This window comes from Moschus berezovskii, chromosome 21 (genome assembly GCF_049115385.1).
Source record: "Moschus berezovskii isolate FMDL1 chromosome 21, NW_MosBer_1.0, whole genome shotgun sequence".
In the NCBI taxonomy this organism is placed as follows: Eukaryota; Metazoa; Chordata; class Mammalia; order Artiodactyla; family Moschidae; genus Moschus; species Moschus berezovskii.
This window is the reverse complement of record NC_142480.1, coordinates 41,505,473-41,517,521: the sequence shown is the minus strand read 5'-3', so window position 1 is coordinate 41,517,521 and position 12,049 is coordinate 41,505,473. Positions and strand designations below refer to the sequence as shown.

General features: G+C 43.2%; 1 protein-coding gene across 6 annotated transcripts in view; it reads right to left on the bottom strand.

Annotated features, from left to right (window-relative positions):
• Positions 1 to 12,049, bottom strand: part of TJP1 (tight junction protein 1) — a 266,030-nt gene that overhangs the window by 110,828 nt on the left and 143,153 nt on the right. The window contains exon 1 of one of the 6 annotated variants that reach the window (XM_055417984.2): positions 1,977 to 2,150. The exons of the other annotated variants lie outside the window; for them this stretch is intronic. Coding sequence (XP_055273959.2) covers positions 1,977 to 2,003 — 27 coding nt within the window. The 5' untranslated portion in view covers positions 2,004 to 2,150. Of the gene's footprint in view, positions 1 to 1,976; positions 2,151 to 12,049 lie in introns of those variants that run through there. 6 annotated transcript variants of the gene reach the window in all.

Genomic DNA, 12,049 nt, shown 5'->3' with positions numbered 1-12,049 from the left:
TATCCTTTAAAGTTAAGTTTCCAACAACCACTGTATTTATTCCTAGGTACAACCTTTTTGGAGAAAGATTTAGTAGTATATATCAGAATTTTAAATGCACAAACATACCCTTTGATCCAGAAATTCCATTTTCAACAACATGACACACAGTAATACTACACATACGCAGAAAAATACAAGGCTATTACAAAATCCTGGAAACAAGTTAAATGTGTTTCAGTAACCATCTGCAGCCTATTCATGGAATGGAAAAATATTCAATCATTACAAAGAATATAGAATCAAAGATACTGACTTAGAGAAGATTTCTACAAACTATTATGCTAAAAGAAAGAAAAGCAAGCTGCAAATTAACTTTTGTTTTTTAAACAGAAGTGGGGGAAACAAAAATATCACATGTGTATTGAGTACATACACAGCCTGGTTCTTATTAAGCATTTTAATCATCTTAGAAAATTAAATGTGACTTGGTTGTTTGAGTATTATTTCATTTCCCCCATCTTTTATGGCCTTTCTCTATATAAGATTTAACGGTGGTCCCAAAACACAGCATTTTAGAAAAGTAAGCTTTCAACTGACATTCTACTCAAATATTTAAGAACGTAAACGTCCCTAAAATGTAATGTCTAACTAGTGATACTTGTTAATATGCCATAAAACCTTAACACCGTAATTCATGAGCAAAAGTATGACTCTTTCTAAAGCATCGTTTTACTATGGCAATCCACTGAAAACTTATTTCTCTCCGTAAGTGAAATATCCTTTTTGGATATCAAGTGCCAGAGAGCACACTACAGGAACACAGTGACATTCTCTATAATATGGAAACAAAGCCTCTCCTCCCCGGAAAGGAAGTCCCAGGAAAGTAAATAGTGTAAGACTATTTTAAAATCATGCGAAAATTTGCCTTTTACTAAAAATCTTTAGATCAAGTTTTAACTTTAGATTGATCTTTATCAATGTACAGCAATAAAGGTACACATAAAAGCTTTCTTAAAGAGAGAACACTAAATTCCTTACAAGAATTTACTCACTGCTAAATGTAACCGCTAACTTTCAGCCAAAAAACAAAGTCTTGAGTTCAGAAACTTTAGGGCCTAATTATGCCTGGTCCAAGATGCTATGAATAAACTTCTCAAACAGAAAAGAAAAAAACAAAGCAAAAACATGAAGCCAGCACCTGCTTAAGCACCTGATACTACTTAAACTAATAAATTGATTTTTAAGAGAGATTTTTACTCTTCATATTTCTGTATTCCCGCAACCGTTTACGGTGGAAAAGATTAAGCTATACAAAAGGAGAGGAGAATATTAAGTGATTTTTAGGAACGTCAGCTTTTTCATGTATCATACCAACTGGCTTGACAGCACTGAGAAAATGGCACAGTACTTCAAATCATATGAAAAAACTGATAGGAAAACGTTACTTTTTTAACGAACCCACAGGTCTTTGCCAACTTTTATTTTTAAAAGTTCACTGTCCATTTTCAAAGCCATTGTGCGGTACTTTTGAAAGTGTAACTCGAATTAAACTCTTAGAAAATGTTAGAAAGTTAGTTTTTCCAATGTCACCTTAAATAAATAAAACAGCGAAAAGATCCAACCTACTCCACAGGGGCTGAGTGCCGTCCCAAAGCCGTGTCGCGGGCGCGCGCATACCAGCGACAGTGACATCAGACCGAAACCACACGGTTTCGCCGGGGACCAGCCACTCCCGCAAAGATAGCAGCCGCCGGGGTGGCCCAGGCCCGCCCGCCGCGCCCCGCGCCCGGCTTCCCGGCGGGACCTGTTGAGCGGCCGGCCCCCCCGCCCTCCTCCCTCCCGCCGCGGGCCGGGGCTGGAGCCGGGACCGGGCAGCGACGCCGCCGCAGTGCACCTGCCCGGGCCCCGGCCGGGCCCGGCCCCTCCACGGCCGGCCCGGCAGCCCACGGGCAGAGGAAGAAGGGCCCCCGGAGGACGCTCCCCGCGGCGCTCACCTTGGCGGCCGCGGCCCTGGCGGACATCTTGTCTCTCCCGCGCCGCGCAACGATCCTCGGACCCGAGACTCCGCGCCGCCAGCCGCCGGCTCCTCACGCCGCGGCCCAGATAAACATCTCCCGGGAGCGAGCGGGGCGGCGGCTGGGGCGCCGGAGAGGCCCAGCCCACAGGGAGGGGACTCAACTCGGACAAAAGTCCGCGCAGCGCCCGCCCCGCCCGGGGCTCCCCGCGGGGTGCGCCCGGCCGGCGCCTCCTTCCGAGCGCTACGCCCGCAGCCAAGCCGCGGGCACGTCGGCTCGCCGCTCGGCCGCCTCGGGGCCTCCGCCGCCCGCAGTCCGCCCGCCGGCTCTTCGGGGGACGCTTTAGCACGTAACTTTCCGGGAACGAGCCGCAGCAACGGGACGTGGCGTCGGCGGGCTGAACCGGCGCCGGCAACCGCGGACAGCCACGCAAACCTGCCGGCCCGGCCCGGCCCGGCCCACTGAGCATGCCCGGCCTGGGGGTGGGGGCGGGGGAGGCGCGATCGAGGGGGCGGGGCCGTAGCAGGAGGGGCGGGGCCACGAGGGCGCGGGGCTAGCGGCCGGTCGGCTTCCTGTCCGGATGCGACCCCTGTCGCGGAAGGAAAAGCCCAGTTTCCCAAGTAACTTGGAGACTGAGTTTCCTGTTTGTTCGCTGCACGGGTCCGGCGGAAAGCACCCCCAAGGAGCGAGCCCCCCATACCCAGCCTTTGCGACTTGGAGAGAGGCGCCCCTGGCCACGAGCCCCGCTGCCCGCCTGCCTGAGCCTCGCTGGGAAGTGCCTCCAGGCTGTCGTAGTGGACGGACCGACTGCCCCGCGAACACTAGTCACGGGGTCATGGGCACCCGAGGGCCCACCCACACGAGGCCTTGATAGAGATCCAGCACCACCTTCAACAGCCCATGTAGACAGGGATCCCAAACGCATATTTTTGGCATCAAAAATGCTGGGATTCTCAGTGGCGAGGGAAGGGGTCGCGCCGGGCAGAGCCTCGAGGACGTTGGGTCCACAGTCCAGGGGACCGGCCCGCAGTGCAGACGGCCTCGCTAGACACCAAGGAGTATTTCAGAAACCTCTCCTGCCCTCGTTGTTCTGCACTCTGTAAAACGTAAAGCGCTCAAAGGGTACCCTCCTAAAGAACCTAGTTCAGCTCAGTTCAGTCGCTCAGTCGTGTCCGACTCTCCGCGACCCCATGAATCACAGCACGCCAGGCCTCCCTGTCCATCACCAACTCCCGGAGTTCACTCAAACTCATGTCCACAGAGTCGGTGATGCCATCCAGCCATCTCATTCTCTGTCGTCCCCTTCTCCCGCCCCCAATCTTTCCTAGCACAGTGCTGCAAAAGGTACATAAGAAATGGATAAAAGCAGAAACGATGGTTTCCTCTTTAGAATTCAACTGTAGGGAACATCTAACTTAACCAAGAAATACCTGCCTATCATACATAAAAATGAATTAAAATTTCAAAGTAAAATACCATACATTTTGCAACCTGAAGCTACGGAACTAAAGTGAAAGTCGTTCAGCCGTGTCCGACTCTTTGCGACCCCATGGACTATACAGTCCATGGAATTCTCTAGGCCAGAATACCAGAGTGGGTAACGGTTCCCTTCTCCAGGGGATCTTCCCAACACAGGGATCGAACCCAGGTCTCCCTCTTTTATGGAACTAAAAGCGTTCTGCAAATCAAATCCTTTCTCTTTTCTCTCCCTCTCCGCGCCCTCCCCCGCAGCAGAAATGATTACAGTCACTTTTGTTTTAAAGTCATGTTGGATGTGACTTTTGTTTTTGGACAAAGTATTATTCACTGCAGAACTGTAATGAAAAATTTCTTATGAATTTTTTTTAATGTGGCATTATTATTTTTTGTTTTCAAAGGTGACTGTGGAAAACCTTCCATGTTATTTTATTAGTCTACCCATTTAATAAGATGTGCTGTCAGCATGACCTGCCCAGAACCAAAATAGATACCATTCCTTTAACAGACCTAAACCTGGAAACATTTAAAACACAGACCTTTCCCTCTTTCCTCATTTGTCACTTTTCACCAGGCCTACTGTACCGAAGTTAAATGCTACATTACATAATGATATGTCAAAGATCTAATATATCTGATGACAGTTTTAGTTTAGTTTAGTTTTGCCATGGTTTTAAAAATAATGAAATTAAGCAAGAAATTTAAACTTGAGAATACTATGCTTTAAAAATTACATTAATAAAAACATTTCAGTAATTGTATACTTTAAAATTTTTTCTAGTAGTATTTATAATTCTAAATTAAGCTGTACAACTTTTTTAATGTATCTCCAATTCTCTAAAGAATGAAGAGAAAGTTTTTGTCATTTGTAAATATAAAGGTAAAACCTAGTTGTCAAGAATTTGATGGACAGGGAGGCCTGGCTGTGATTCATGGGGTTGCAAAGAGTCGGACATGATTGAGCGACTGAACTGAACTGAGTTGTCAAGAATTTAAAACCTATCTCCATTCCTACAGTTTATTTCTTAGAAAATGCTTTGATAAGAAGTGGAAAGCATAAAGCATAATTTCAGATAGTTGCCCCTTTAACAATGAAGAGTTTATCCACTGAACATAAAAAAAAAAAAGTTTCACATTATACCACAACTTTAATGTCTATGTATGGATGTTGTTACAGCTCCTCTGGATCAACTACACGAGAAGAAACACAAGCAAATTTGAGAGTCTCCAGAATTACAATAAGCTTTAACCAAGAATCTCTTTCGACTGTACAGACTATTTCTGGTCATCTAATGCAAACTGAACAGGAAACTAAAAAACCACAACACTTACAAAGACAACTTCCTGTGGGATTTTTGGTGTCTGTGGCTCAGAGTGAAAAAAAAACTATGTGTACAAAATCTTTATTAGTCTTTTAGAACCATTTATTAAAACGGCTTTGACCAAGTGAACAGCTATATCCATACCCACATTTTATATATGTGTATTTATGTTTCTATTACCAAAAATATCCTTAGAAAACTGTTATATGTTATCGTATGAGCGGTGAGTTTACACATGAAATACAAAAGGGAAATATTATGGCACTGCGGAAGAAATGGAGACAGTCTTGATGATGTCACAAAAGAGGATATATACACGAAATACTAGAATTAGGAGAACTTTATCAGAGCATAAGAACAGCAATGTAAAATAATTCTGCTCTCACAGGGTATCTTAAAAATTCTAAAAATTGCTTCAGAGTTTTCCTACACCAGTAAGAGCTGTATAACACTTAAACAGAGAAATGCTTTGTGAGGCTCATAGTGTTTCTACATTTCACAGACCAGTAAAATTTCACACCCACACACACACAAAACCACTTTGGGGTACAATACAGGATGACCAATTTTATCTTACTTTATTTTGCAAAGTGAAGACATTTTAAAATAAACATTATGAACTGTACACTTAAAGATGGTTAAAATGGTAAGTTTTATATAAATTTCGCCACAGTAAAAAAAAAAAATACCAAAAGAACGTTACATGATATCACCAATATTTCATTTTTTAAAAGGACATAGAAACACTAAAAACAGGACTTTTTAAATTCAATTCAGAATAAAGGACAATCCTTCCTAGGAAGAGCTCCTCCTAAGGAAGAGTGGGGCTGTACTTCCTCTGAGCAGGACAAGGCAGGGTCTCTCTCTTTAGGTTCCTGCATGTCACACAGTCAAGCCCACTGTACACTCCATAATGCCATGGAGTCCGTGACTGCAATCTCCTCTCCTTCACAGCTCAGTTCCCTGCCTTCTACACTCCCCCAGTGATCATGATCACTGAAACCCCCCCTCCCAGCCCAAGCACATATTTCACAGAGGAAACAGAAACAGAGGAATGGAAACTCCCTTATCTTCCTGCCAAATATGACACACCGACCCTAACACCAGGCTTCCCAGGAGGCAATAGTGGTAAAGACCCTGCCAGCTAATGCAGGAGACACAAGAGATGTGGGTTCAATCCCTGGGTAGGGAAGATCCCCTGGAGAAGGAAATGGCAACCCACTCCAGTATTCTTGTGCTTCCCCGGTGGCTCAGATGGTAAAGACTCTGCCTGTAATGCAGGAGACCTGGGTTGGATTCCTGGGTTGGGAAGATCCCCTGGAGGAGGGTATGACAACCAACTCCAGTGTTCCGGCCTGGAGAATCCCCATGGAAGGAGGGGCCTGGTGAACTACAGTCCATGGGGTCTCAAAGAGTTGGACATGACAGCACGCGCGCGCACACACTCTCTCTCTCACCTGCTTTTCTCCTCGCTCCCTCCCGCCGGGTTAGGAATCCCATTTGGGGAGCCGGCCCTATCAGATCTCCTGCCATCACCTTTGTCCTCTCTCAGCTAAAGGATTCTACCTCTCAGAATTCATGCTTCCCCTAGTATCTCCCATCTTAAAAGCAAAACCCTCTTACCCACCCAGGCTACCTTCCTAGGTGTGCCAGCACTGCAGCTATACAACCCGGCGCTGGGAGGGCCCTGCAGCTGGGTTTAATGCTCTGACTCTGAACAATTTTCATTTTGGATTTGTGCTTAGTAAATGAAGGTTGAGGGACAATGCAAGGCACACTGGAGACCTGGGGCCTCAGCTCACGCTGGCCCTGGCTCCTGCGGCCTCTGGGGAGGGCTTCGCCAGGCAGTCTGTGCCTCCCTGCCTGACAGGGATAGGCAAGTGCTGGTATCACAGCATCCTGGGTAAGCAAAGCCATCGCTCACCTTGGTAGGAGAGGAGCCTCTTGATCAGCCCCCACTCGGGTACCCGGGCTCCCCAGCCTGGAGATTTAAGGATCACTGTGGACGTGAAAGCTTGGCTCCCCTAGACTCTGTGCCCAGCCTGGGTGTTTCAGTCAGGCGTTTGATGAGAAGGGGCTTCTGGTAGGCCCAGCAGACAAATGGGACCCCCAGGGTCCATGAGGGTCTGTCCTGGCTGTGATTATCCCCAGGCCCAGGGGTGCTCTCTGTGCCTATGAGTGGGGAGTGGGTCCTCTCTCTCCTCAACCATCCTGAGTTGGCCAAGGCTGGTCTTTTCTACTGGCTTGAGAGACAACTCCAGGAACAAGCCCTGACATATCAAGTGTGTAATTCAGCTAAGTCCTCATAAAAGTTCTGATCTCTGCATCTAAACCCAGCCCAATACAAAGATACATGATAAATCATATGCACCTTTAATGATATTTTGTCCTGCGTTTTGAGCAAAGGATCCCACATTTTCACTCTGCACTGGACCCCACAGGGACACAAGCAGCTCAGAGTCCACCCCTGCTAGTCAGTGTTCTCTCTGTTCACGACAAGCTGCCTGAGACATACCCCGCACCACCCCACTCCTGTGTCTCTGTGATCAATTATGTAAAAGACTTGAGCTATAGACAGATGTTAAAAGTCCAACTGGCCCACACTGCCCATTCCCACTACCCAGGAATAACAGTATTTAAATCTAACTAGAGAGTATATACGGAGAAGGCAATGGCAAGCCACTCCAGTACTCTTGCCTGGAAAATCCCACGGATGGAGGAGCCTGGTAGGCTGCAGTCCATGGGGTCGCTAAGGGTCGGAGACGACCGAGCGACTTCACTTTCACTTTTCACTTTCACACATTGGAGAAGGAAATGGCAACCCACTCCAGTGTTCTTGCCTGGAGAATCCCAGGGACGGGGGAGCCTGGTGGGCTTCTGTCTATGGGGTCACACAGAGTCGGACACGACTGAAGTGACTTAGCAGCAGCAGCAGAGAGTATATACCAGATTGCTTTCTGCATATTTATTTATGCATATACATGGAAAAAGTGAGAGAAACGTGTAGATATATAGCAATGCCTGTTTTCTTTAAACAAATGATAGACTATATTTACTATCTTACAATTTATTTTTTCACTTAATATTTTTGTCTTGGAGATGATATTAAATAATAAAAATCTACCTCATGATTTTTAAATGGCTGTCTAGCATTCCACAGTATGGATGTAGCATAGTGTATCTAAGGTTTCACCAGTGGCTTAGAGGGCAAAGAATCCACTTGCAATACGGAGACCCAGGCTTGGTCCCCAGGCGGGGAAGATCCTCTAGGGAAGGGAATGAATGACAACTCAAGTATTCATGCCTGGGAAATCCCATGGAAGGAGGGGCCTGGTGGGCTACAGTCCATGGGGTCACAAAGAGTCCGGACACGACTGAGCACACACATGCACATACTTAGTTAAAATAAAAATTTTAAACTGATACTGTCAACTTGCCAACCAAGAATATTAAGGTCAACCTATCCTGTCTCCCTCACCCATATGAACACTTGACATTAACTTTATACATTTCGCCTGTGTGGTAAACAAAAATGGCATATTACTTGGCATGCATTTCATTTAATCCCTTTTTTCTGTTGGGTTACTTCTCTTACCACTTTGTTGAATTTCTCTAAGGATCCCTTTGTATTTCATGCATTCTAAGTCTTTTTAGTTTACTGTCTGTGTGTGTAAGTGTGTGTGCGTGTGTGAAATAAAATTTCCTTTGGAACAATTTTAGCTTTATAGAAGAGCTGAAAAGATGGTACAAAGTATTCCCTTATACCCTTCATCCAAGTCGCCCCAATGTCACATTTTATATAACTCTGGTATATGTGTTAAAACCAATAATAACAACAATTTTCTAACATTACTAACAAAAGTGCATCAAGTTCAACCAATTTCAACTCTAATTTCTCTGACATTCTCCTAATTTTGCCAAGCCTCTTTCTTTCCAAATCTTATGAACACAATTTTGGCCATGTTAATTTTGAGGCTCTAGAATTTCTCAAGTTCAAGTCTATGAGCATGACTATGAAGGAGGCAGAGAATGAATTAAAAAGTCAACAGAGGACAACACACAGGGTACACCTGGAGTTTCATGTTTCTTACTCGATAACTTTTTAAAAAATGTCTCTCTCATCTTGCTTTTTTTTAAAAATTGAAGTATAGTTGACTTCAACTATATACCAGGGCTTCCCTGATGGCTCAGAAGGTAAAGAATCCGTCTGCAATGAGGGATACCTGGGTTCAATCCCTGGGTTGGGAAGATCCCCTGGAGAATGGAATAGCTACCCACTCCAGTACTGTAGCCTGGAGAATTTCATGGAATGTACAGTCCATGGGGTTGCAAAGAGTTGGGACATGACTAAGTGACTTTCACTTCACATAGTTAATTTACAGTATTGTGTTAGTTTCTGCTGTACAGCAAAGATATTCAGGTATATATAAACACACACATATATATTCTATTTCATATTATTTTTCATTATGGTTTAATTCAAGTAACTTTTTTTCTCTGACTCATCTTTGTAAAAGAACTTCTGTGAGATATTTTCTCAGCCTCAGACAACAAATGGAAATTAGAAGAAATCTTTCTATTTCACTTTAGTTTTCAGTCTGTTTCCCGAATGTACCAAACTCATTGAAGAGAGAGAGATATTTCTTAAAAGAAACTAAACAGTGTCATCTGCCAAAGAATGTTTGGATTCATGTTCCTTTACACATGACACAGGTAGGCATGATAAAACCTTTATAATACTAGTCTTTTAAAACAAATAATAACCAAAAAATATAGAAAAGCTAGCAGAACTTCATTGACAAAGATGTAAGTTTTTTTCTATTTTAAGTAATTTCTAAAAGGAAATATATTTGCAAAAGAAACACTGGAAGGAAAATTAAGAACAAATGAAAGGACTTGCTTTTAGAGGAGGGAGGTAACACTAGTAACACGAGACTTTTCTAGGCAGACTCTATATTGTAGTTTTGACTTTGGAAACAAAAATGTTTTACATATTTTTAAAAAAATGAAATCAAGAAGAAAAAAGGCATCCGTAAAAACTGAAAACCAACTGGGGTGAGAATATATACATTAATTTGGTGCCCTAACCATACAAAGAAAAGAATGGTTTTCAGTGACTTGTCCAAAGTACTTTGATGGAATTCTCAGTGGAATATCTTCTAAGGAAAAGGGCACTACAGAGAAAACTTAAATTTCATCCAGTCAGAAAAGACCCTGATGCTGGGAAAGATTGAGGGAAGGAGGAAAAGCGGACAACAGAGGATGAGATGGCTGTATGGCATCATCGACTCAATGGACATGAGTTTGAGGAAACTCTGGGAAATAGTGAAGGACAGGGAAACGTGGTGTGCTGCAGTTCATGGGGTTGCAAAGAGTCAGCCAGGACTTAGCAAATGAACAACAAGTCTGTTACTAATAATATCAGCACTATTATTTTGAAATTTTTATTTATGTGTGTGTGTGCATTAACTAATCTAAAACTGTTACAAACTCACTAGTGTACTAATACATAATAATGAGCTGTTTCATATGTGTATTACCTATTATATTAGTATACTTAATATATATTATTCTTTACAATAATTTATAATATTAGCATTATCACATTATGTATATAATAGTGCAAAGTTAAATGAAATACATAACAATTTCAAAGTAATAATGCTGATACAATATATTATTAGCATTAGTATAAGCTAATATAGTAATATTACATGTTTTCACACATTAGTTAATATATCAATACATATTAGTGTATGTTAACATACACTAACCAAAACTTTTCATTGAAAAAAGAAGAGTATAAAAAACAAAGAAGTTAAATAAAAATTTTGCAATTCTAAGTTAAAAAATAAATTATACTTGATTTTTAAAATATACTTAAAAGAAAAAGAAACATATATGTATCTATATGTACCAGGACTCCCTGCAGATACCAAAATTCATGGAGGTCCCTTATAAAAAATCGTGCAGTATTTGCACATAAACCGATGCACATCTTCCCATACACTGAGAGGTGATTTAAAACCTCTCAGTTCAGTTCAGTTGCTCAGTCGTGTCCGACTCTGCGACCCCATGAACTGCAGCACGCCAGGCCTCCCTGTCCATCATCAACTCCCGGAGTTTATCCAAACTCATGCCCATTGAGTCAGTGATGGCATCCAACCATCTCATCCTCTGTTGTCCCCTTCTCCTCCTGCCTTCAATCTTTCCCAACATCAGGGTCTTTTCAAATGAGTCACCTGTTTGCATCAGGTGGCCAAAATATTGGAGTTTCAGCTTCAATATCAGTCCTTCTAATGAACACCCAGGATTGATCGCCTTTAGGATGGACTGGTTGGATCTCCTTGCAGTCCAAGGGACTCTCAAGAGTCTTCTCCAACACCACAGTTCAAAAGCATCAATTCTTCGGCACTCAGTTTTCTTTATAGTCCAACTCTCACATCCATACATGACCACTGGAAAAACCAGAGCCTTGACTAGGCGGACCTTGGTTGGCAAAGTAATGTCTCTGCTTTTTAATATGCTGTCTAGGTTGGTCATAACTTTCCTTCCAAGGAGTGAGTGTCTTAATTTCATGGCTGCAATCACCATCCACAGTGATTCTGGAGCCCAGAAAAATAAAGTCTGACACTGTTTCCACTGTTTCCCCATCTATTTCCCATGAAGTGAGGGGACCGGATGACATGATCTTAGTTTTCTGAATGGTGAGCTTTAAGCCAACTTTTTCACTCTCCTCTTTCACTTTCATCAAGAGGCTCTTTAGTTCTTCTTCACTTTCTGCCATAAGGGTGGTGTCATCTGCATATATGAGGTTATTGATATTTCTCCCAGCAATCTTGATTCCAGCTTGTGCTTCCTCCAGCCCAGCGTTTCTCATGATATACTCTGCATATAAGTTAAATAAGCAGGGTGACAATATATAGCCTTGACGTACTCCTTTTCCTATTTGGAACCAGTCTGTTGTTCCATGTCCAGTTCTGACTGTTGCTTCCTGACCTGCATACAGGTTTCTCAAGAGGCAGGTCAGGTGGTCTGGTATTCCCATCTCTTTCAGAATTTTCCAGTTTGTTGTGATCCACACAGTCAAAGGTTTTGGCATAGTCAATGAAGCAGAAACAGATGCTTATAATACCTGATACAATGTAAATGCTATGTAAATAATTGCCAGTGTGCAGCAAATTCAAGTTTTGCTTTTTGGAACTTTCTGGAATTTTTTTCTGAGTATTTTTCATCTGCAGTTGGTTGAATACA